Source organism: Aquarana catesbeiana, linkage group LG13, assembly GCF_042186555.1.
Source record: "Aquarana catesbeiana isolate 2022-GZ linkage group LG13, ASM4218655v1, whole genome shotgun sequence".
Taxonomy (NCBI): domain Eukaryota; kingdom Metazoa; phylum Chordata; class Amphibia; order Anura; family Ranidae; genus Aquarana; species Aquarana catesbeiana.
The window spans coordinates 177582478-177609960 of record NC_133336.1 but is presented as its reverse complement, the minus strand read 5'-3'; the positions used below and the strand labels follow the sequence as shown (position 1 = coordinate 177609960).

At 45.6% G+C, this 27483-nt stretch overlaps 1 protein-coding gene across 1 annotated transcript in view; it reads left to right on the top strand.

Annotated features, from left to right (window-relative positions):
* LOC141116349 (immunoglobulin kappa light chain-like) overlaps nt 1-23209 on the top strand; it is a 39257-nt gene extending 16048 nt beyond the window's left edge. The window contains exon 4 of the mRNA XM_073608576.1: nt 22983-23209. Coding sequence (XP_073464677.1) covers nt 22983-23095 — 113 coding nt within the window. The 3' untranslated portion in view covers nt 23096-23209. The remainder of the gene's footprint in view (nt 1-22982) is intronic.
* The last annotated feature ends 4274 nt before the right edge of the window (nt 23210-27483 follow it).

Genomic DNA, 27483 nt, shown 5'->3' with positions numbered 1-27483 from the left:
CCGCGCAATTGTCAGTTAAAGTGACGCAGTGCTGAATCGCAAAAAGTGCTCTGGCCAGGAAGGGGGAGTGTTGTTCTCACGCATTCACTTGTGTTTATAAATGGGAAAATGAGCCTAAAGCACCACCTGCTGACTTAAAATGGAAGTTTACAAAAGAAAAAATCTAACTAAGGCCAAACCCTATGCCCACCCTCATTCTAAGGAAAGATGTCTATACTTACCTATTCTGAAGTCGCTCCAGTCCCGTCACATGATCTCTCCAGCACTGGCTTCAGTGTAATGGAGAGACTACCGGCTGAAAATGCCTATGCGGTGACATCCCCCACAGGCTTACCACTGGGCATCTGTTGTCAACTGTCCCTCTTCTACATGGAAGCTGGCGCTGGGATCTGATTATGTGACTGGACCGTCTTCAGAATAGGTAAGTATAAGCATCTTTTCTTTCACATGGTAGATATCATAGTTAAAAAATGAGAGTGGGCGTAGGTTTAGCCTTAATTAGGTTTATCACTTTATCTAACAAATAAAAAAAATAAAAAAAAACAATGTGGGAGTTTTAGATACACTTTGCCACCTGTTGTCCGTGGCACTTTTGAAATTTTTCACATACATATTAAAATCAGCATTTTTTTTTGCTAGAATATTACATAGAAACCCCAAACAATATATATTTTCGAAAAGCAGAGGGAATGGAGAATAAAATGGTGGCTATTGTAGCTTTCTATGTTATGAGATTTTTTTTTTTGCAGCCGTTTATCAAATGAAAATGTTCAGGAAAAAAATACACTTCAGCCCTGGAAGGATTTACCCCCTTAATGACCAGGCCATTTTTTGGGATACGGCACTGCGTCGTTTTAACTGACAATTGCACGGTCGTTCGACCTTGTACCCAAACAAAATTGAAGGCATTTTTTTTCCCACAAATAGAGCTTTCTTTTGGTGGTATTTGATTATATCTGTGTTTTTTATTTTTTGCGCTATAAACAAAAAAGACTGACAATTTTGAAAAAAACAAAACAGTCTTTTTTACTTTCTGCTATAATACATATCCAAAAAAAAAAAAATATATATATATATATATATATATATATATACATACATACATATATAAAAAAACTAATTTACGAGTTTAGGCCAATATGTATTCTTCTACATATTTTTGGTAAAAAAAAATTAAAAAAAATAAAAAATCGCAATAAGCGTATATAGATTGGTTTGCGCAAAAGTTATAGTGTCTTCAAACTATTGGATAGATTTATGGACTTTTTTATTGTTTTTACTGGTAATGGCGGCGATCTGCGATTTTTAGAGGGACTACGACATTGCGGAGGACAAATCTGACCCCAAGTGACACTTTTTGGGGACCAGTGACAATATTACAGTGATCAGTGCTAAAAAAATGCACTGATCAATGTATAAATGACACTGGCAGGGAAGGAGTTAACACTAGGGGGCGATCGAGGGGTTAACTCTGTTCCCTGGGTGTGTTCTGTGTGGGGGATGGGCTTACTGGGACAACACAGAGATCGCTGTTCCTGATCACTAGGAACAGAAGATCTGTGTGTACTTCCCTGTCAGAACGGGGATCCACCTTGTTTACATAGGCAGATTCCTGTTCTGCCTCTCTGTACCCATAGTTGCCAACATTGCAAAAAAAATATGTGGGACACTTTTTTGGCTGTAGGCGGAGCCATATAATAATTAGGGGCGGGGCATGCGTTTGTAGGCGTGACATAGCAATAAAAAATAAAACTGCAGCATCCAGCAGAGTCTGTCCTCGTATCAGGTGCCCCCGGCAGAGTCCCTCCTTGCATCAGGTGCCCCCAGCAGAGTCCGTCCTCGCATCAGGTGCCCCCAGCAGAGTCCGTCCTTGCATCAGGTGCCCCCAGCAGAGTCAGTATAGACCCCCTCAGTGCAGACCCCCCTCCATCAGTGCAGAACCCCCTCTGTGTAGACCCCCTCAGTGCAGACCCCCTCAGTGCAGACCCCCTCAGTGCGGACCCCCCTCCATAAGTGCAGACCCCCCTCCATCAGTGCAGACCCACTCAGTGCAGACCCCCTCAGTGCAGACCCCCCTCCATCAGTGCAGACCTCCTCAGTGCAGACCCCCCTCCATCAGTGCAGACCTCCTCAGTGCAGACCCTCCCCTCAGTGCAGACGCCCTCAGCAGACCCCCCTCATTGCAGACCCCCTCAGTGCAGACCCCCCTCAGTGCAGACCCTCCTTCCCATAACGCCCCTCAGGCCCCGGCAGCACATGTCCATTACAGTATGAGCGGTCGCCGGCGCCGTGTGTTCAGTGGAGAGGGGAGGGGCCGATCCGTGCGAGAGGAGAAGCCGATTCATTGGCTGCACGGATCGAGCCCCCTTCCTCTCTCCACTGAACACAAGGGGGAGCGATATGGCGGCTGCGGCACTGGCAGCCATTTTGCTAAAGCCAGCTGCCAAAAAAATGTAAAATGCAAACATTCCTGATTTTCCCTGGGCAAATCCCGATTCGGGACAGCCTCCGATCGGGACGAGGGTCCCAAAATCGGGATTGTCCCGGGAAAATCGGGACTGTTGGCAGCTATGCGTACCGCGACCACGGGTGGCCAGCGGGCATCGAGTCCACCGGACCCGTGGACGCGCACCCACTGCATCTCATGCACAGACCGATGTACAGGTACGTCCGTTTGCGCAGCCGAACCACCCTGCCGCAGTATAAGTGGTTAAATTAATTTAATGTACACAAACACAATATAATACTTAATTTTTTGGTAAAATATAACAGATGATGCTGCGTCAAGTAAATAGATACCAAACATGTAAAAACATGTAAAATTGTGCACGCCTGTGAAATGGCGGCAAACTACAGTACCTAAAATTGTCTATAGGTGATGCTTTAAAAGCCTTTACGGGTTATCAGTTTAGAATTAATCGTGAATTGTAGCCCTAGAATTATTGCTTGCACTCCAATATGATACCTCACATGTGTCGTGCAATCACCGTTTATATACGCATGCCGAACCTAGTGCATTTTTATTTGCCTGTATGCACAAGGGGCAAGCTGCACTCTGTGTGTCTTATGAACACACAGAGGTGGGTCGGAAACGAGCTCACACGAGTGCCCCCATATCAAGTGCCGCTATGGAGGCACTTGGCAAGGGAGAGAGGCCAGAAGTCCCAGCAGGGTGACTCGAGAAGATGATGATTGGGGCTGCTCTGTACAAAACCACTGCATAGAACAGCTAAGTATGAGTTTTTATTTATTTTTGAAAAAGCACATGCCTTTACTATTGCTTTAAGGTATTTTACCTTAAAACATGCTCTTCATTAAGGTAAAAAGCCTTCTTTGCAGATGATTCCCCCCCAGCCTTCTCCTTATACTGACTTGAGTCCGATCTCGATCCAGCGATGTGCACAAGAGCAACAGCTCTCTCCTCTCTCTCTCCCTGCTTACAGGGCAGATTGGTAGCCAATGGCTCCCGCTGCTGTCAATCAAATTCTGTGATGAGGGAGCGGAGAGCGGGGCCATGCTGTCTGTGTCGAAAGCCGCAGACAGGGCAGCTTGGGCCCACATTAGTGACCCATAGGAATCCGCTTCCTATGGGGGCACTCGAAGAAGAGGATGAGCCAAGAGCAATGACAGGGGACCCCAGAAGTGGAGGATTGGGTCTGCTGTATGCAAAACCATTGCAGGGAGCAGGTGTGTATAACATGTTTATTTAAAAAACACAAAGCTTTAGAATTACTTTCATTTTTTTTTACACTTTTTAATTGTTTTTAAATTAATTGTGTAGCAAGATCCCAGGTCTCCGTTAGTCTAATGAGAACCTCCAGGGCCAAGAGTTGCTGACATCCTTCCGTATAGAGTGGGTTGTAAGGCATAGTGGATGTAATGCAAGATGGATTCATGGGCACCAGACACTTCTTGAATGCAAAGAGATTTTATTTCTCTTGAACAGAACTTTGGGAGAGAGGGTTAGGGCCAGGACACCCTTAGGTAGTTGCAATTTTAATTAGCAGACTCCGAGACTTATACAGGTAGACAGTCATGCAGGGAAAGGCATCCAGCAAGACACCACATCTGCATGTGTAGGAGCACTGTCTCCTATGGCAACAGTCTTAGAACAGTTCCTAACACAAGTTGTAAGGAACTCCTTTACTCTTATACAGTCACTTATTGTAGGTTCTCAACCCACTGAGCTCTCAGTATCTCTTTTTTTTTTGTTTACAAACTTTTATTGAGTGTAAAAACATTGGTACAAAAAAGTTGTTTACATATGTCATGAAAGTATATTAACCACTTGCCGACCGCCTAACGTAGATATACGTCGGCAGAGTGGCACGGGCAGGCAGAATCACGTATATATACGTGATCTGCCTCCCGCGGGCGGGGGGTCCGATCGGACCCCCCCCCCCCGGTGCCAGCGGCGGTCGGCATCTGACTGGGAGCGTCGGGAGGCGAGGGGGAGACCATCCGATCGTGGCCCCCCCCTCGCGATCGCTCCCAGCCAATGGGAATCCTCCTCTGCCTGTGTGTAGTTTCACACAGGCAGAGGATGTGATGTCATCTCTCCTCGGTCTGGCAGTTTCCGTCCAGCGCCGAGGAGAGAAGACATGTAAGTGCACACAACACAAACACACACAGTAGAACATGCCAGGCATACCTTACACCCCCGATCCCCCCCCGATCGCCCCCCGATCCCCCCCCAATCACCCCCCCCCCTGTCACAAACTGACATTAGCAGTATTTTTTTTTTCTGATTACTGCATAGTGTCAGTTTGTGACAGTTACAGTGTTAGGGCAGTGAGTGTTAGGCCCCCTTTAGGTCTAGGATACCCCCCTAACCCCCCCTAATAAAGTTTTAACCCCTTGATCACCCCCTGTCACCAGTGTCACTAAGCGATCATTTTTCTGATCGCTGTATTAGTGTCGCTGGTGATGCTAGTTAGTGAGGTAAATATTTAGGTTTGCCGTCAGCGTTTTATAGCGACAGGGACCCCCATATACTACCTAATAAATGTTTTAACCCCTTGATGGCCCCCTAGTTAACCCTTTCACCACTGATCACCGTATAACTGTTACGGGTGACGCTGGTTAGTTCGTTTATTTTTTATAGTGTCAGGGCACCCGCCGTTTATTACCGAATAAAAGTTTAGCCCCCTGATCGCCCGGCGGTGATATGCGTCGCCCCAGGCAGTGTCAGATTAGCGCCAGTACCGCTAACACCCACGCACGCAGCATACGCCTCCCTTAGTGGTATAGTATCTGTACGGATCAATATCTGATCCGATCAGATCTATACTAGCGTCCCCAGCAGTTTAGGGTTCCCAAAAACGCAGTGTTAGCGGGATCAGCCCAGATACCCGCTAGCACCTGCGTTTTGCCCCTCCGCCCAGCCCACCCAAGTGCAGTATCGATCGATCACTGTCACTTACAAAACACTAAACGCATAACTGCAGCGTTCGCAGAGTCAGGCCTGATCCCTGCGATCGCTAACAGTTTTTTTGGTAGCGTTTTGGTGAACTGGCAAGCACCAGCCCCAAGCAGTGTCAGGTTAGCGCCAGTACCGCTAACACCCACGCACGCAGCATACGCCTCCCTTAGTGGTATAGTATCTGATCGGATCAATATCTGATCCGATCAGATCTATACTAGCGTCCCCAGCAGTTTAGGGTTCCCACAAACGCAGTGTTAGCGGGATCAGCCCAGATACCTGCTAGCACCTGCGTTTTGCCCCTCCGCCCGGCCCAGCCCAGCCCACCCAAGTGCAGTATCGATCGATCACTGACACTTACAAAACACTAAACGCATAACTGCAGCGTTCGCAGAGTCAGGCCTGATCCTTGCGATCGCTAACAGTTTTTTTGGTAGCGTTTTGGTGAACTGGCAAGCACCAGCGGCCTAGTACACCCCGGTCGTAGTCAAACCAGCACTGCAGTAACACTTGGTGACGTGGCGAGTCCCATAAGTGCAGTTCAAGCTGGTGAGGTGGCAAGCACAAGTAGTGTCCCGCTGCCACCAAGAAGACAAACACAGGCCCGTCGTGCCCATAATGCCCTTCCTGCTGCATTCGCCAATCCTAATTGGGAACCCACCGCTTCTGCAGCGCCCGTACTTCCCCCATTCACATCCCCAAACAAATGCAGTCGGCTGCATGAGAGGCATTTTCTTTATGTCCTCCCGAGTACCCCTACCCAACGAACCCCCCCAAAAAAGATGTTGTGTCTGCAGCAAGCGCGGATATAGGCGTGACACCCTCTATTATTGTCCCTCCTGTCCTGACAATCCTGGTCTTTGCATTGGTGAATGTTTTGAACGCTACCATTCACTAGTTGAGTATTAGCGTAGGGTACAGCATTGCACAGACTAGGCACACTTTCACAGGGTCTCCCAAGATGCCATCGCATTTTGAGAGACCCGAACCTGGAACCGGTTACAGTTATAAAAGTTAGTTACAAAAAAAAGTGTAAAAAAAAAACACATACAAAAATATAAAATAAAAAAAAATAGTTGTCGTTTTATTGTTTTCTCTCTCTCTATTCTCTCTCTATTGTTCTGCTCTTTTTTACTGTATTCTATTCTGCAATGTTTTATTGTTATTATGTTTTATCATGTTTGCTTTTCAGGTATGCAATTTTTTATACCTTACCGTTTACTGTGCTTTATTGTTAACCATTTTTTTGTCTTCAGGTACGCCATTCACGACTTTGAGTGGTTATACCAGAATGATGCCTGCAGGTTTAGGTATCATCTTGGTATCATTCTTTTCAGCCAGCGGTCGGCTTTCATGTAAAAGCAATCCTAGCGGCTAATTAGCCTCTAGACTGCTTTTACAAGCAGTGGCAGGGAATGCCCCTCCCCCCCAACGTCTTCCGTGTTTTTCTCTGGCTCTCCTGTCTCAACAGGGAACCTGAAAATGCAGCCGGTGATTCAGCCAGCTGACCATAGAGCTGATCAGAGACCAGAGTGGCTCCAAACATCTCTATGGCCTAAGAAACCGGAAGCTACGAGCATTTTATGACTTAGATTTCGCCGGATGTAAACAGCGCCATTGGGAAATTGGGAAAGCATTTTATCACACCGATCTTGGTGTGGTCAGATGCTTTGAGGGCAGAGGAGAAATCTAGGGTCTAATAGACCCCAATTTTTGCAAAAAAGAGTACCTGTCACTACCTATTGCTATGATAGGGGATATTTACATTCCCTGAGATAACAATAAAAATGATTAAAAAAAAAAAAATGAAAGGAACAGTTTAAAAATAAGATAAAAAAATAATAATAATAAAGAAAAAAAAAAAAAAAAAAAAAAAAAAAAGCACCCCTGTCCCCCCTGCTCTCGCGCTAAGGCGAACGCAAGCGTCGGTCTGGCGTCAAATGTAAACAGCAATTGCACCATGCATGTGAGGTATCGCCGCGAAGGTCAGATCGAGGGCAGTAAGTTTAGCAGTAGACCTCCTCTGTAAATCTAAAGTGGTAACCTGTAAAGGCTTTTAAAGGCTTTTAAAAATGTATTTAGTTTGTCGCCACTGCACGTTTGTGCGCAATTTTAAAGCATGTCATGTTTGGTATGCATGTACTCGGCCTAAGATCATCTTTTTTATTTCATCAAACATTTGGGCAATATAGTGTGTTTTAGTGCATTAAAATGTAAAAAAGTGTGTTTTTTCCCCAAAAAATGCGTTTGAAAAATCGCTGCGCAAATACTGTGTGAAAAAAAAAAATGAAACACCCACCATTTTAATCTGTAGGGCATTTGCTTTAAAAAAAATATATAATGTTTGGGGGTTCAAAGTAATTTTCTTGCAAAAAAAAATTATTTTTTTATGTAAACAATAAGTGTCAGAAAGGGCTTTGTCTTCAAGTGGTTAGAAGTGTGGGTGATGTGTGACATAAGCTTCTAGATGTTGTGCATAAAATGCCAGGACAGTTCAAAACCCCCCCAAATGACCCCATTTTGGAAAGTAGACACCCCAAGCTATTTGCTGAGAGTCATGTTGAGTCCATGGAATAATTTATATTGTGACACAAGTTGCGGGAAAGAGACAATTTTTTATTTTTTTTATTTTTTTTTGCGCAAAGTTGTCACTAAATGATATATTGCTCAAACATGCCATGGGAATATGTGAAATTACACCCCAAAATACATTCTGCTGCTTCTCCTGAGTATGGGGATACCACATGTGTGAGACTTTTTGGGAGCCTAGCCGCGTACGGGACCCCGAAAACCAAGCACCGCCTTCAGGCTTTCTAAGGCCGTAAATTTTTGATTTCACTCTTCACTGCCTATCACAGTTTCGGAGGCCATGGAATGCCCAGGTGGCAAAAAAACCCCCCAAATGACCCCATTTTGGAAAGTAGACACCCCAAGCTATTTGATGAGAGGTATAGTGAGTATTTTGCAGACCTCACTTTTTGTCACAAAGTTTTGAAAATTGAAAAAAGAAAAAAAAAATTTTTTTTTTCTCGTCTTTCTTTATTTTCAAAAACAAATGAGAGCTGCAAAATACTCACCATGCCTCTCAGCAAATAGCTTGGGGTGTCTACTTTCCAAAATGGGGTCATTTGGGAGGGGTTTGTGCCACCTGGGCATTCCATGGCCTCCGAAACTGTGATAGGCAGTGAGGAGTAAAATCAAAAATGTACGCCCTTAGAAATCCTGAAGGCAGTGCTTGGTTTTCGGGGCCCCGTACGCGGCTAGGCTCCCAAAAAGTCCCACACATGTGGTATCCCCATACTCAGGAGAAGCAGCTAAATGTATTTTGGGGTGCAATTCCACATATGCCCATGGCCTGTGTGAGCAATATATCATTTAGTGACAACTTTGTGCAAAAAAAAAAAAAAAAAAAAAAAATTTGTCACTTTCCCGCAACTTGTGTCAAAATATAAAACATTCCATGGACTCAACATGCCTCAAAGCAAATAGCTTGGGGTGTCTACTTTCCAAAATGGGGTCATTTGGGGGGGTTTTATGTCATCTGGGCATTTTATGGCCTTCAAAACTGTGATAGGTAGTGAGGAGTAAAATCAAAAATGTACGCCCTTAGAAATCCTGAAGGCAGTGATTGGTTTTCGGGGCCCCGTACGCGGCTAGGCTCCCAAAAAGTCCCACACATGTGGTATCCCCATACTCAGGAGAAGCAGCTAAATGTATTTTGGGGTGCAATTCCACATATGCCCATGGCCTGTGTGAGCAATATATCATTTAGTGACAACTTTTTGTAATTTTTTTTTTTTTTTTGTCATTGTTCAATCACTTGGGACAAAAAAAATGAATATTCAATGGGCTCAACATGCCTCTCAGCAAATTCCTTGGGGTGTCTACTTTCCAAAATGGGGTCATTTGTGGGGGTTTTGTACTGCCCTGCCATTTTAGCACCTCAAGAAACGACATAGGCAGTCATAAATTAAAGGCTGTGTAAATTCCAGAAAATGTACCCTAGTTTGTAGACGCTATAACTTTTGCGCAAACCAATAAATATACACTTATTGACATTTTTTTTACCAAAGACATGTGGCCGAATACATTTTGGCCTAAATGTATGACTAAAATTGAGTTTATTGGATTTTTTTTAGAACAAAAAGTAGAAAATATCATTTTTTTTCAAAATTTTCGGTCTTTTTCCGTGTATAGCGCAAAAAATAAAAACGGCAGAGGTGATCAAATACTATCAAAAGAAAGCTCTATTTGTGGGAAGAAAAGGACGCAAATTTCGTTTGGGTACAGCATTGCATGACCGCGCAATTAGCAGTTAAAGCGACGCAGTGCCGAATTGTAAAAAGTGCTCTGGTCAGGAAGGGGGTAAAACCTTCCGGGGCTGAAGTGGTTAAAGAAAATTACAAATATGTTATAATGTATTCAATATTTGAAAGAAGTTTTTATTAAATGTAAATTAGTAATATAGCTTTAGTATCGTAAAATATCATCTTTATTGAAGTCTCTGAGAGGTATCATTATTCTGAATTGAAGAAATGATTGGAGTGGTTAAACCATGGGTTCCATTTTTTATCGTATAAATGATGCGTATTGTGTACTGTGTGAAATATTTTTTCCATGAGATTTATATTATTAATTCTAGTTTTTAAATGTGTTAGAGGTATCGTTGGTGATTTCCAATGATATGCGATCAACCAGTGTATTGCTACACATATAGTATGGATAAGTCTCATTTGGTGTATAGGTAGCCCAGGGATTGAGAAGAATAATAGACAGTTTTGGGGAGTGAGTCGAATTATGTTATCGGAGATTTTAGAAGCAAATTTTTCTAGTTGTTTCCAAATATTTGAGACTTTCTCACAATCCCAAAAGATGTGAGAGAATGATCCTGTGGATAAGCAACCTCTAAAACAAGATGGGGATGTTGTGGGGAAAATAGTGTGGATTTTTACTGGGGTATAATACCATCTTGTGAGTAGTTTAACTGCCGTTTCTCTGATTGTAAGAGATCTTGTGCATTTATGCATGTTATTTATACTTTCTTCCCAGTTCTCTATTGAAAGAGTGATATTATATTCCTGTTCCCATTTCTGCATATAGGGTAATTTATCATGTCTATTGTTGTTAATTAGGTTAGAATATATTTCTGAAATCAGTCCTGATCTTCTGGGTGACTTCAGGCAAATGTTCTCATAGAATGTTGGTGGGGTTGTCTCTTTCATTAGGAAGTGTTTGTTATAAAAATGTCTAATTTGAAGGAATTTACCGAGTTCATTATTGGGAATCTGGTATCTGTCTTTAAGTGATGAGAATGAAGTGATGGAGGTGTTTTCCATAAATTTAGAGAGGAATGTCAGATTGTTGTCAATCCACCATCTGAATTCTTCTGTGTTTTGAAGGTATGGGGGAAATTTTGGGTCACCTATGAAAGAAGCGAGTGGGGGTGTGTTGGAGATAAGTTTATATGTTTTGTTATGTAATTTCCAAAGTTGGTATGATTGTGAGACTATTTGGTTAAGATTATCTAGGGTGTAGTTTGATATCCTATTGCCCCACAAGATCCCTGAGATGGAATAAGGTTTAATTGAGTCCTGTTCAAATTTAACCCATGGAACTTTAGAGTTGTGAATGTGCCATTGTGCGTTTTGAGACCACCTGGCAGCTAAATAGTATAACCAGAAATCTGGTAGGCCCAGACCGCCACCTCTTTGTGATCTATACAATACCATTCTAGAAAAACGTGGGTGAGAATCTTGCCAGATGAATTTATTGATGTCTGTCTGAAATGTGGTTATCATTGTTTTATTTAGTCTAATGGGAAGTGCTCTGAAAAGGTATAATATCTTTGGCAGAATTGTCATTTTAATAGCTGTGACCCTACCCAGAAAGGATATTTTAAACGATTTCCACATCTTAATCATTAATCTCAATTTTTGCATCAGTGGTAGATAGTTTTTGGAAGATATATTCTTAATGTTAGGAGTGAGGTGGATACCTAAGTATGGGAGAGACTCCATTGCCCAGGTGAAATTGAATGAGGATTGTATGATATCTAAATGAGGTTGGGAAATATTTATAGGCATACCTGTTGATTTAGAGACATTTACTGTTAGACCTGAGAGTGTTGCAAAGGTTTTCAGTGTATGTAATAGATTTGGTAGTGTTAGGAATAAGATCATGTCATCCGCATACATACTTAGTTTGTAGGTGCTACCGTTGGTCTTATAACCTTTGATATCTGGGTGCATTAATATTGCAGTGGCTAAGGGTTCGATCGCAAGGGCGAATAGCAAGGGGGAAAGTGGGCATCCTTGTCTCGTACCTCTACCCACCCTGAAAAACTCTGAATTACATCCTGGCAGTCTAATCCTTGTAGAAGGGTTATGATAGAGTGCATGAAATGCATGAATAAACTCCCCAACAAAACCATATCTTTTTAAAACCATATCAAGGTAGCTCCAAGAGACGCTATCGAATGCCTTATTAATATCGAGGCTTAATAATAGGACTGACCGGGAATTGATGTTTGCATCTTGTATTATGTTTGTTACAAGTCTTATATTATCGGTAATTTATCTACCAGGAATAAAACTGGATTGATAAGGAGAAATCAGGGAAGGGATTATTAAAGCTAATCTGTTTGCTAATAGTTTACTGAATATCTTAAGATCATTGTTAATTACTGAAATTGGTCTATAATTTTGGGGAAATGTGTGGTCTTTATTCGGTTTTGGGATAAGGGACATGTTAGCAAATAACATTTCCTCTGGAAATCGATTTCCTTTAAGAATGACGTTATATAGTTTTGTTAAATACGGGATTAAATGTTGTCGGAATTGTTTATAATAAAATGAGGAAAATCCGTCTGGGCCTGGGGCTGAATTTCTCTTAAGAGAGTTAATAATCTGAAGAATTTCCTCCTCTGTGCATGGTGCATTTAAAATATCTGTTTGTGAAGGGCTTAATTTGGGAAAGGGTATATTGTCTAACCAGGATACCGACGAGGGTGGGATTGATAAAGTTGGAGCTGAGAGAAGGTCTGCATAAAATTTTTTAAATATAGACATTATTTCTTGAGGGTGTGTGATCAGTTGATTTGTGTTATTCTTAACTTTATAAACATGAGTAGGTTTTATTGTTTGGTTAAGTTTGCGGGCGAACATTGTTGAGTATGTATTACTTGATAAAAAGAATTTTGCTTTAGACCAGCGGAAAGCTTTCTCTGCTTTAAATGAGAGTAATGAGTCTAGTTCATTGCGTTTTTGGGAGATCCTATTATAGATGTCAGGGTCATGGGTTGTGGCATGATCTTTATATAAGTGATGGAGATCTTTAGTTAGGGAGTGAATTTTTTAGCTCTCAGTATCTCTTAATAGACTTCACTGCCACTGAATCCTTTGAGCTCTTCCAATCTTCACTTAAATATCTCCCTCAAGCTTCACCCCTGCGTCCCTGCTGGGTCCCTAGCTTGGCACTCCAGATACTTCTCAAGCTTCACCCCACTGGCCTGCTTGGTCCCTGGCTTGGCACACAAGGCTGCTCTACAAGCGTCACCTCCGCTGGCTGGGTCCCTGGCTTGACACCTGCTGATGTTTCCTAATTCTTCACCGTCCCCAGTTGGTGAGAACACCGCTCCAGGCACTTGCCTCCGGCACTCACTGTGTTCCCTGGTAATAAGGTGGTTGGTCCCTTAGTGGCGACAGCTGCCCCTCTACCTTCGACCACGACAGGTTCCCGGCCAGAAGAACCGTCACTTCTGGTTGGACTGCAAGCTGCAATCCCAACCCTGCACTGCTCTCTTGTTTCTGGATAGGCCCTCAGAGAACCTAGCAGCTAGATGTGCCCGGGATAGGCCCAAACTCCGGCCTAGCAGCTGGGCAATACAACACATGTCCACCCAGACAGCCGTCCAGGTGGCACAGAAAACTGATCACCTGACTCCACCCAAATATATAGACCAAGGCATTTAAGAAAATCCCTTCCCATTGGCTGAGATACCCCATATACCCCTAATCTGTCCTTGCTTTGCCCTTGTCTTATCTAATACCGCGAGGTACCTGGCCACCTAGTGGCAAAAGAGAGAAGTGCAGCAATTCCAGACTTAGGTTGAACTCAATTGATCCCTAACAATGAGCCAAGGTAACTACACCTGGCAGGTAAATTTAGGCGCAACCCTGCCTAAACATCAGGGTGCTACAATTGTATTGCTATGGCAAGGGGCAAACATGTGATTAACTTTTGACAGATGACAGGACACCCCTGATGTCTCCCCTACCCTCCAAAGCAGCTAACAAAGCACAGATCATGCTTGGTTAACTGCTTCCCTGGTTGTAAAAGCCAGGAAATTATAGTTCTGAAACGGGAAGTGACAAAATCATCATTGCTTCCAGGTTCTTTTATTACAGTGGAGATGGTGGAATGGATGTTCCTCCATCTCCTGGTGTAGCGAGCTGTCCCAACTGTTTACCGCAGGCACGATTCCTTGGAGGAACAGGAGAGCCTGGATATCACCACGGACTGTGGTGGGGGCGGGCGGTCTTCTCAGTGCTGGTAAAGTGGTGGCTGTAAAGCCATCTGGATCACTTTTACAAGATGCAGTAGCTGATCACTGGCTGAGAAAAACAGTACCAGGATCATGGTTGCAGCTGAAGCTATGATCCTGGTGAAACCAATTGCTGACATGACTTTTTATATATACTGTATGTCGATCAGAAAGTGGTGAAGGTACCCATTCAGAAGGAAAGTGATACAGTTCAGAATAGGCAGATGCATTGGGAGGAAAAAAACACAGTGGTTATTATAAATGTGTTTTTTTCTCTATTTGGTTGTGTATTTTAACAGTAACCACTGACTACTTGCACAAGCCATTTTCAACTATAATAGAAGCTGCAAGGTGACTTCTGCCAATCTTCATAACAGGATATAACATGACTGACCACAACACATACAGCTATTACCCACCTTATATGATAAACTATACATTGACTTTTGTATTGAAACTTATTTTCTTTTTAAATAGGTATTCTTGCTGTTAATAACCATAATGAGTGTCAGTCTGGGGGGGGGGGGAACGTTAGATGGACTAGTAGATTTAGATGCACTAACAAACTGAAGCCAAATTTCAGGTAATATTTTATAAGCAGTTACAACAACAGTTGTTTTCTTTTGGGGAAAAAGGTTTTACGAGTTGTACAGTGCCTTGAAAAGTATTCATACCCCTTGAAATATTCCACATTTTGTCATGTTACAACCAAAAACGTAACTGTATTTTATTGGGATTTTATGTGATAGACCACCACAAAGTGGCACATAATTGTGAAGTGGAAGGAAAATGATAAATGGTTTTCATTTTTTTTTTTTACAAATAAATATGTGTCAATACTTTGTAGAACCATCTTTCATTGTTATCAGCTGCAAGTCTTTTTGGGGATGTCTCCACCAGCTTTGCACATCTAGAGAGTGACATTTTTGGCCCATTCTTTTTTGCAAAATAGCTCAAGCGCTGTCAGATTGGATGGAGAGTGTCTGTGCACAGCAATTTTCAAGTCTTGCCACAGATTCTCAATTGGATTTATGTCTGGACTTTTACTGGGCCATTCTAATGCCGCGTACACACGAGCGGACTTTACAGCAGACTTTGCCCGGCGGACGGGATTTCGTCGGTCAATTCAATCGTGTGCAGACTTTGTTTGCTCAAAAGTTGGACGGACTTAGATTTGAAACATGTTCGAACTCGAGTCCGGTCGAAAAGTCCGCTCGTCTGTATGCTAGTTCGACGGACAAAAAGCCACGCTAGGGCAGCTATTGGCTACTGGCTATGAACGTCCTTATTTTAGTCCGGTCGTACGTCATCACGTACGAATTCGACAGACTTTGGTGGATTGTGTGTAGGCAAGTCCGTTCATTCAGAAAGTCAGTCGTAAAGTACGTCGAAAAGTCCGCCGGGCAAAGTCTGCCGTAAAGTCCGACTGTGTGTACGCGGCATAACACTTGAACATGCTTTGATCTAAACCATTCCGTTGTAGCTCTGGGTGTATGTTTAGGGTTGTTGTCCTGCTGGAAGGTGAACCTCCGCCCCAGTCTCAAGTCTTTTGCAGACTGTAGTAGGTTTTCTTCTAGGATTGCCCTGTATTTGGCTCCATCCATCTTTCCCTCAACTCTGACCAGATTCCCTGTCCCTGCTGAAGAAAAGCATCCCCACAACATGATGCTGCCACTTCATGTCTTACGGTCGGATGGTGTGTTCAGGGTGATGTGCAGTGTTCATTTTCCAGCCACACTTAGCGTTTTGCTTTTAGGTCAAAGGGTTAAATTTTGGTCTCACATGACCAGAGAACCTTCTTGCACATGGCTTCTCGCAAACTGCAAACGGGACTTCTTATGGCTTTCTTTCAACAATGGCTTTCTTCTTGCCACTCTTGCTAGATTTGTGGCATGCACGACTAATAGTTGTCCTGTGGACAGATTTTCCCACCTGAGCTGTGGATCTCTGCAGCTCCTCCACAGTTACCATGGGCCTCTTGGCTGCTTCTCTGATTAATGCTCTCCTTGCCCGGCCTGTCAGTTTAGGTGGATGATCATGTCTTGGTAGGTTTGCAGTTGTGCCATACTCTTTCCATTTTTGGATGATGGATTGAACAGTGTTCCATGAGATTTTCAAAGCTTGGGATATTTTTTTATAACCTAACTCTGCTTTAAACTTCTCCACAACTTTACCCCTGACCTGTCTGGTGTGTTCCTTGGCCTTCATGATGTTGTTTGTTAACTAAGGTTCTCTAAAAAAAAAACTCTGAGGGCTTGACAGAACAGCTGTATTTATATTGAGATTAAATTGCACACTCTGGACTCTATTTACTAATTAGGTGACATCTGAAGGCAATTGATTCCACTAGATTTTAGTCAGGGGTATCAGAGTAAAGGGGGCTGAATGCAAATGCATGCCACACTTTTCAGATCTTTGTTTGTAAAAAAAAATGAATTTTACTTCCACTTCACACTTATGTTCTACTTTGTGTTGGTCTATCACATAAAATCCCAATAAAATATATTTACATTTTTGGTTGTAACATGAAAAAATGTGGAAAATTTCAAGAGGTATGAATATTTTTTTCAAGGCACCAGATTTTGAGAGAAGCAAGCACACTGAGGGAGGTCAGTGTGTCTTAAGGGAGCCATGTGAGATGGTGGTGTGCATCGAGATAAGGTTGGGACACAGGAAGGCCCAAGTCTGAGAGGAAGTCCATGTGGGACGGGAGCAGCCAGAAGGCTGTACTGAGAGTCCAGGAGTGACAAGCGCAGCTAGGGAGCTGCAAGGAAAGATGCAGAGCCAAAGTTCAGTGTCTGCACATACCACTGGGATGCGTTTGACGGTCAGGGAGACCAAAAGGCGTTTGATGGTCAGGAAGACCCTGAAGAGGTATGCGGAGCAGTAAAGCTGCCACAAGAGAGCCAGGAGGCTGAAGGTTATGTCTTTGCAGTGATGGGGAGAACCCCATGTGTGGGAAGAGCTATCTGTATCAAAAGTGGGCTGCTATGTCCTTAAAATACAGTTTTGGACTGGCACAACTTTGTAAATGCACCTGCCCCTTGAGTTTAATCACCCCAATTTTACAAGTAAATGGGGCTAATGTATAGCGGCTCTACAAGAGTTTTCCACTGGCCTCCAATGTAAAAGTAGCTTTAGGCAGCCTTTCAAATACCCACCAATGTAAAAGTGGCTTTAGGGAACTGTTCCATTGGCTATTAATGTACAGGAGGCCTTGAGGAGATGGTGATGGTGGTGGGGGGTAATTCTTACTGGCTACCAAGAAAAAAACATTTTAATGGGAAGGGGAATTTCTGATCACCACCAGAGGTAATAATGTTTTTTTATAGGGTGAGCAATAAACCCCATGCAATGGGGGCTTTGTTTGTGAGGAAAGTGGGCCCAAAAGGGTTTTGCTGACCATCAGTATAACAGAAGTTATTTTAGCTACCTGTATGGTAATAGGAGTATGGTAGAGTAATGCTGTGTTCATGTCCTTTTTCCGGGGGATAAATCATTCTGCTCTCTCTTATTTTACTTCTATAAAGGATAACCTAAAAATTATTTCAAGGGTTCCTCTGGGATTAATTACTGAGTAAGGCTACTGTAGTGTTGAGGGCAGAGGCTCAACATGACAGCCAAGTAAGTATCATTTGAAGACAGAATCCACAATGAAACCTTATTTTTTTATTGCAGGAAATGTTTCTTTTAAAGGAAACCTTTCCTGAAATAAACAGAAGGCTTCCATTTCTAAATTTTATCCTGTTAATGTTAATTTTTCTGGCTATACTGTATTCTTACCTGCATGCTTTAATACTTTGTGTCCCTTACACAGAGGTGTATCTAGTGAAAATGGCACCTATGGCAAGCACTGAAACTGCGCCCCTGTCAAAACAAAAAAAACAGCTAACAAAACTACAAGTCAAGCTCTTTAATCTTTCAATTAAAAATGATAGATTAGCACTACCCAAACTGCCCGATGGGTCAGTTCGCCCCTGGTCCATTCTACATTCAGTGAAAGTTCATGTACTGCAAAGTTTGCAGTACATGAACTTTCCTGAATGTGGACTGTTTAAGGAGCTTGTTGCATAAATCACTTTATCAAACTTTATGATATCTATGTATTTAATCCATATTGAGCACTATTTGATTGTGTGTGTGTGCCAAGCAGAAGCAGCCAATCAAATATAGAGCTCAATATGGATTAAATAAATATGCATAGCCATAAACAGTGGCGGCTGGTGAAGTTTTAGAATAGGGGGGCCCCAGACCCCGCCCTTCCTTTCTGACCCCTCCCACTTGGTGAAAATGGGCGTGGTTTCAGCGAAATAGTGGATGTGGCTCTAAGGTGGTGTCGTTAGCGTCTGAGGTGAACGAGGGAGAGAGGGATGGAGGGACAGCAGGCCCAGATCCTACACAACACTAGAAATATGTGTATTCTAGAAAGTTTAACAATCAGCAGATAAAGATATTACAAACACCTGGTGTTAGCACTTCAATCATCCCGGCACCATGGTTGTTATGGTGTCAGGATGATTGAAGCGCATTATTTCTATTATTACATTGTAATATAAAATGAAATCATTCAACTCACCATAATGCAGAATCAGTGGGAGCCCTGAGCGTGTCACTAGCCACGTCGCCTGCCACCAGATGCCATCAGGTGTCCCCAGCGGAGTCTGTCCTTACATGCAGTCTGTGTCCCACAAAATGCAGCCTGTGTCCCACCAAATGCAGCCTGTGTCCTACAAAATGCAGCCTGTGTCCCACCAAATGCAGCCAGCCTGTGTCCCACCAAATGCAGCCAGCCTGTGTCCCACCAAATGCAGAGTTGCCTGTGTCCACCAAATGCAGAGTTGCCTGTGTCCACCAAATTCAGCCTTGCCTGTGTCCACCAAATTCAGCCTTGCCTGTGTCCACCAAATGCAGCCTTGCTTCTGTCCACCAAATGCAGCCTTGCCTGTGTCCCACCACATGCAGCCTTGCCTGTGTCCCACCACATGCAGCCTTGCCTGTGTCCACCAAATGCAGCCAGCTTGTGTCCCACCACATGCAGCCTTGCCTGTGTCCACCAAATGTAGCCAGCTTGTGTCCCACCACATGCAGCCTTGCCTGTGTCTACCAAATGCAGCCAGCCTGTGTGCCACCACATACAGCCTTGCCTGTGTCACATCGAACCCCCCCTCGTTCTCCGTGGGAGCAGCACAGCGGTACTTACCTTGCTGTGTGGTGTCCTCTCCTACTATGTAGGCACTGGAAGCAGCGATGGAGAAGTCCGTCCGCTCCTCTCATACTTCCTGTTTCCTCTCTCCTGGGCGCAATGGGAGAAAGAAAACAGGAAGTGACATCAAACTGAGATGTCAATCAAGCCGCCCGTCCGTAGTAACAGATACCTCGAACACCGGGCGGAAGCTACTCGGTGCTTTGGAAAGTGCCGCAAGGCGGGATAAACGCCCGCAAATGAAGCGCCGCGTTTGCAATCTTGAGATTGCATAGATGTGGCGCTTCCCATAAGCGCACTGTCCGGTGTCCGAACACAGTGCACTTAAGAGCCTTTTTTTGGGATTTTTTGAAAGGGCCAGTATTAAAAATTATTTTTTTTTTGTTGACATTTTTTTTTGTGACTGCCTGGAGGGGGGGGGGCGGCACCCATGCGCCCCCTACGGGCTGCCACTGGCCATAAATATCAGAAATAAAACTGTAATAAAGTGATTTTTGCAACAGCAGGTACTACTTTTAAATAGACTGTAGATGCGACTACAGGAGACGACCAGACTGTGAATGCGACTACAGGAGATGACCAGACTGCGAATGTGACATACTACAGGAGATGACCGGACTGCGAATGCGACATACTACAGGAGATGACCAGACAGCGAATGTGACATACTACAGGAGGTGACCAGATTGCAGACGCGGCGCTTCATCTGCGGGCGTTTATCCCGCCTTGCGGCGCTTTCCGAATTCTCCATCGCTGCTTCCAGTGCCCACACAGTAGGAGAGGACACCACGCAGCAAGGTAAGTACCGCTGTGCTGCTCCCACGGAGAACAGGGGGGAGGGGGGGTTCGATGTGACACAGGCAAGGCTGCATGTGGTGGAACACAGGCAAGGCTGCATTTGGTGGACACAGGCAAGGCTGCATTTGGTGGACACAGGCAAGGCTACATTTGGTGGACACAGGCTGGCTGCATTTGGTGGACACAGTGCACTTATGGGAAGCACCACGTCTATGCAATCACAAGATTGCAGACGCGGCGCTTAATTTGCGGGCCTTTATCCCGCCTTACGGCGCTTTCCGAATCGCCGAGTAGCTTCCACCCAACACTCGTAGTATCTATTACTACGGCCGGGCGGTTTGATTGACATGTCAGTTTGATGTCACTTCCTATTTTCTTTCTCCCATTGCGCCCGGAAGAGAGGAAACAGGAAGTATGAGAGGAGCGGACGGACTCCTCCATTGCTGCTGCCAGTGCCCACACAGTAGGAGAGGACACCACACAGCAAGGTAAGTACCACTGTGCTGTTCCCATGGAGAACGGGGGGGGGGGGTTTGATGTGACACAGGCAAGGCTGCATGTGGTGGGACACAGGCTGGCTGCATTTGGTGGACACAGGCAAGGCTGCATGTGGTGGGACACAGGCTGGCTGCATTTGGTGGACACAGGCAAGGCTGTATGTGGTGGGACACAGGCTGGCTGCATTTGGTGGACACAGGCAGGGCTGAATTTTGTGGACACAGGCAAGGCTGCATTTTGTGGACACAGGCAAGGCTGCATTTGGTAGACACAGGCAAGGCTGCATGTGGTGGGACACAGGCTGGCTGCATGTGGTGGGACACAGGCAAGGCTGCATATGGTGGACACAGGCAAGGCTGCATATGGTGGACACAGGCAAGACTGCATTTGGTGGACACAGGCAAGGCTGCATTTGGTGGACACAGACTGCATTTGGTGGACACAGGCTGCATTTGGTGGACACAGGCTGGCTGCAATTGGTGGACACAGGCTGCATTTGGTGAGACACAGGCTGCATTTTGTGGGACACAGACTGCATGTAAGGACAGACTCTGCTGGGGACACCTGATGGCATCTGGTGGCAGGCGACGTGGCTAGTGACACGCTCAGGGCTCCCACTGATTCTGCATTATGGTGAGTTGAATGATTTCATTTTATATTACAATGTAATAATAGAAATAATGCGCTTCAATCATCCTGACACCATAACAACCATGGTGCCGGGATGATGGAAGTGCTAACACCAGGTGTTTGGAATATATTAATCTGCCTATTGTTAAACTTTCTAGAATACACATATTTCTATTGTTGTGTAGGATCTGGGCCTGCTGTCCCTTCATCCCTCTCTCCCACTATCCCTCGTTCATCTCAAACGCTAACCACGCCACCATAGAGCCACGCCCATTTTCACCAAGTGGGAGGGGTCTAGAAGGAAGGGCGGCGTCTGGCGCCCCCCCATCCTAAAACTTCACCAGCCGCCACTGACTACAGGAGATGACCAGACTGCGAATGTGACATACTACAGGAGATGACCAGACTGCGAATGTGACATACTACAGGAGATGACCAGACTGAGAATGTGACATACTACAGAAGATGACCAGACTGGGAATGTGACATACTACAGGAGATGACCAGACTGCGAATGTGACATACTACAGGAGATGACCAGACTGCGAATGTGACATACTACAGGAGATGACCAGACTGCGAATGTGACATACTACAGGAGATGACCAGACTGCGAATGTGACATACTACAGGAGATGACCAGACTGCGAATGCAACATACTACAGGAGATGACCAGACAGCAAATGCGACATACTACAGGAGAAGACCAGACTGCGAATGTGACATACTACAGGAGATGACCAGACTGCGAATGCGACGTACTACAGGAGATGACCAGACTGCGAATGTGACATATTACAGGAGATGACCAGACTGCGAATGCGACATACTACAGGAGATGACCAGACAGCGACTGTGACATACTACAGGAGATGACCAGACTGGGATTGCGACTACAGGAAATGACCAGACAGCGAATGCGACATACTACAGGAGATGACCAGACAGCGACTGTGACATACTACAGGAGATGACCAGACTGCGAATGCGACTACAGGAGATGACCAGGCAGCGAATGCGACATACTAAAGGAGATGACCAGACTGCGAATGTGACATACTACAGGAGATGACCAGACGGCGAATGCGACATACTACAGGAGATGACCAGACTGTGAATGCGACATACTACAGGTGATGACCAGACTGTGAATGCGACATACTACAGGAGATGACCAGACTGCAAATGTGACTTACTACAGGAGATGACCAGACTGCGAATGTGACATACTACAGGAGATGACCAGATGGCGAATGCGGCTACAAGAGATGACCAGACTGCGAATGCGACGTACTACAGGAGATGATCAAGTAGCCAGTTTTAAAATTTAAACTTTCAGCAATGCACAGGGGGTACGGGGGTAAACAACATTGTCAGGGCGTCAGTGGAGCTCCCTGCCCCGCCCCTCCCTGCTGACAGAGCCTCCCTCAGCCTAAGCAGAGCCCAACAGTCGGCTATCTGATAGAACACCGGCGCCGTGATCCAGCAGGCTGGCCGCGGCGCCGGGGGGCTATATTAGTCCGGGAGGCGGGTGGGGTTTTTTTTTATACGGAAGGCGGCTTTTTGTCGCCCCTTCCCCCCATGGCGCCCATGGCACTTGCCATGGCTGCCATACCTTAGATACGTCACTGCCCTTAAATGGAACAAGCAGATGTCTTACGGTTTACAGATATGCATACTTGTTCCAAGTCATTGACTAAAACCTTATCTATGTACTAGCATTTTGACAAAAGAAATTACCGTAATTGGTATCCATTTTGACACAATGCTTAAGTGTTTTTTTTTTAGCTAGAAATGTCTCTATAACTAATAGATCACCTTAGCTCTCTCCTCTTTAATAAGGCAGCTTGTAACACCTCTACTACCTATCTTTGTTGTTGTTTTCCAGATATAAGCCATAATGTGCGTGCTCAGTGTTCCATCTTTGTAAGATCTACTGTGATCACCGTGGGTCTTCTGACGTGCATCCTCATAATACATCTATCCTGTATGTACCAGTGACATCATTAGCAGCCACAACTAACTTGGAATAAACAAGAGGCCCCCAAGACTGGATGATGGTCCTACTGTCTTTTAACTCATTTAAAAGGAAAACCATAATGGCCTTTAGGTCAATTTAATTTTTTATTTTGTTTTTTAAAGTTTGTACCTTTTCTTAAAGTAATGTTTTCTAACTTTTTTTTGCTATGTATGTACAATTTTTGAATAAAAATTGACAGAACTTTCTAACTTTCAAGCTCCCTGCCAGATTTAAACTCAACATAGGAGCCAGGGAAGGCAGGCATTGTTCTTTGGCTTTTTTTTTTGGCAAAGCAGATAAGGCTAGCTTGGTAAATGTGTGACTATATTCACTTTAACAATGTGAAATAATGGTTTGCCATGCATTTCAGGTTCCTGTGTTTTAAAACTCCTAGATGCCTGGCTTCATCTAGCTTTAGTATCTGACCCTGATCTAGAAGAAGGCACATTAATAAAAAGTCAGTGCGAGTCAGAACTAGGGATGGGCCGAACAGACCCCTGTTCGGTTCGCACCAGAACTTCCGAACACCGTGAAAGTTCGGACCCGAATAAAGAACCCCATTAAAGTCAATGTGACCCAGTCATCAAAAATCAAAAGTGCCCATTTTGAAGGCTTGTATGCAAGTAATTTGGCATACAATGGTTATAGGGGTCTGGGTCCTGCCCTGGGGGACCTGTAGCAATAAAAAAAAAGTTTGTGAAGAATTTTTAAAGTGAAAGCTTAAAATTGAAAAACTCTATCCAATATCATTATTATTATTATTATACAGGATTTATATAGCGCTAATATAGTGCCTGTAGAGAGGTTTTGTTTAATATTGATGGACTGAGCTAACATTTTGTTATGCTTTTTGATTGTTTAGTACAGAATGGTAGATATGTGGAGGGAAAAAATTAAAAATGGATAGTGGTAAGATCATTAACCGTTTGCCGATAAGCCGCCACAGTAGTACTGCGGCAACATGGCTCGGCTGCGCAAATGGCTATTATGTTATGTCACTCCCTCTGGTTGCCACTAGGGGCACCCGCAGCTCTCCCCCAGAGCCGATGCGAGTGCCCGGTGGTCTCGATAACCGCCGGGCTCCAGCGATCGCTCGTAACACGACGAGAACCGGGATCTCTGTGTGTAAACACAGAGATCCCGGTTCTCTGAGGGGAGAAGTGACAGATTGTCCGTTCATACAAAGTATGAACAGCGATCTGTCATCTCCCCTAGTCAGTCTCACCCCCCTTCAGTTAGAACACACACTAGGGAACACAATTAAAGCCTTGATTGCCCCCTAGTGTTAACCCCTTCCAGGGCTGGACTGGGACAAAAATGTGGCCCTGGTACTCATCCAGACCGGCCCAGGGCACAACACATCAGGGTACAGTGCACATCAGGGCAAGGTACAGAGCCCAGCACATCAGGGTACAGCACATCAGGGTACAGAGCCCAGCACATCAGGGCACAGCACATCAGGGTACAGAGCCCAGAACATCAGGGCACAAGGCACATCAGGGCACAGCAAATCAGGGTAGAGCACATCAGGATACAGAGCCCAGCACATCAGGGCACAGCCCATCAGGGTACAGAGCCCAGCACATCAGGGCACAAGGCACATCAGGGCACAACACATCAGGGTACAGGGCACAGCACATCAGGGTATAGCACATCAGGGTACAGGACATCAGGGTACAGAGCACAGCACATCAGCGTACAGGACACATCAGGGCATGACACATCAAGGTACAGTGCACAGCACATCAGGGTACAGCACATCAGGGCACGTCAGGGCACAGTACATCAGGGTACAGGACACAGCATATCAGGGCATAGCACATCGGGGTACAGGACACAGCACATCAGCGTACAGGACACAGCACATTAGGGTACAGTGCACAGCACATCAGGGTACAGTGCACAGCACATCAGGGTACAGCACATCAGGGCACGTCAGGGCACAGTACATCAGGGTACAGGAGACAGCACATCAGGGTACAGGGCACAGCACATCAGGGTACAGGGCACAGCACATCAGGGTACAGGACACAGCACATCAGGGTACAGGACACAGCACATCAGGGTACAGGACACAGCACATTAGGGTACAGTGCACAGCACATCAGGGTACAGTGCACAGCACATCAGGGTACAGCACATCAGGGCATGTCAGGGCACAGTACACCAGGTACAGGGCACAGCACATCAGGGTACAGGGCACAGCACATCAGGGTACAGGACACAGCACTACAGGGCACGGCACATCAGGATACAGGGCACAGCACATCAGGGTACAGGGCACAGCACATCAGGGTACAGGGCACAGCACATCAGGGTACAGGACACAGTACATCAGGGTACAGGGCACAGCACATCAGGGTACAGGGCACAGCACATCAGGGTACAGGGCACAGCACATCAGGGTATAGCACATCAGGACATAGCACATCAGGGTACAGGACATCAGGGCACAGGTCACAGTACATCAGGTCACAGTACATCAGGGCACACAACACTGAGGCACAGCACACTGGGGCACAAGACATGAGGGCACAAGACATCAGGGTACAGCACATCAGGGCACAGGACATTGGGGCACAAGGCACATCAGGGCACGGGACACATCAGGGCATAGCACATCGGGGCACATAGCACATCGGGGTACATAGCACATCAGGGCACGGGGCACATCAGGGCACATAGTACATTGGGGCACATCAGGGCACATAGCACATCAGGGCACATAGCACATCAGGGCGCATAGCACATCAGGGCACATCGGAGCACATAGCACATCAGGGCACATAGGGGCACATCAGGGCACATAGTACATTAGGGCACATCAGGGCACATAGCACATCAGGATACGGGGCACATCAGGACACAGGGCACATGGCACACCAGGGCACATAGAACATCAGGGCACGGGGCACATCAGGGCACATAGCACATCAGGGAACGGGGCACATCAGGGCACATAGCACATCAGGGCACGGGGCACATTAGGGCACATAGCAGATCAGCGCACAGGGCACATCATGGCACAAAGCACATCAGGGCACAGGGCACATAGCACATCAGGGCACATAGCACATCAGGGCACATCAGGGCACATGGCACATCAGGGCATGGGGCACATCAGGGCACATAGCACATCAGGGCACATTGGGGCACATGGCACATCAGAGCACATAGCACATCAGGGCATGGGGCACATCAGGGCACATAGCACATCAGGGCACATTGGGGCACATCAGGGCACATGGCACATCAGGGCACGGGGCACATCGGGGCACATCAGGGCACATAGGACATCAGGGCACATGGCACATCAGGGCACATCGGGGCACATCAGGGCACATAGCACATCAGGGCACATGGCACATCTGTGCACGGGGCACATCAGGGCACATAGCACATCAGAGCACGGGGCACATCAGGGCATATAGCACATCAGGGCACAGGGCACATAGCATATCAGGGCACATAGCACATCAGGGCATAGGGTACATCAGGGCACATAGCACATCAGGGCATGGGGCACATCAGGGCACATAGCACATCAGCGCATGGGGCACATCAGGGCATATAGCACATCAGGGCACATAGCACATCAGGGCACTGGGCACATCAGGGCACAGGGCACATCGGGGCACATAGCACATCGGGGCACATCGGGGCACATGGCACATCAGGGCATGGGGCACATCAGGGCACATTATGGGGCACATCCGGGGGCACATCATCAGGGCACATGGCACATTATGGGGCACATTATGGGATTGTTTACTAACCTGACCAGAATGCAGGAAGCGTCTGTCTGTAAGTTCTCTCTCTCATGTCATGCAGCGCTGCTCGCTCCCCGGCGGCCCCTCCTCTCTTCTTGTGTATCCCCATTGGCTTGTGACATCATCTGGGATAGACGAGAAGAGAGGAGGGGCCGCCGGGGAGCAAGAAGTGCTGCATGACACGAGAGAGAGAACTTACAGACAGAAGCTTCCTGAGCTACTCTGCATACTGGGCTAAATCTCGATCTACCCGTCAGGCGCCAGCTGTCGGCGATTGACGGGTAGATCGCCCCGGACCTTCGAGGCAATAGGAGGCTACTGAAACTGGCCGACTGAGCCATCGGCCCACAGGGAAACTACCGGTAGTCCCGATGGCCAGTCCATCCCTGACCCCTTCACTGCCAGTGACATTTTTACAGTAATCAGTGCATTTTTATAGCACTGATCGCTGTATAAATGCCAATGGTCCCAAAAATGTGTCAAAAGTGTCCAATCTGTCTACATATCGGTCTAAACTGAGAAAAAATTAGCTTTTTTTAAAAAAAATTGGGGGTATTTATTATAGCAAAAAGTACAAAATATTGTGTTTGTTTCAAAAT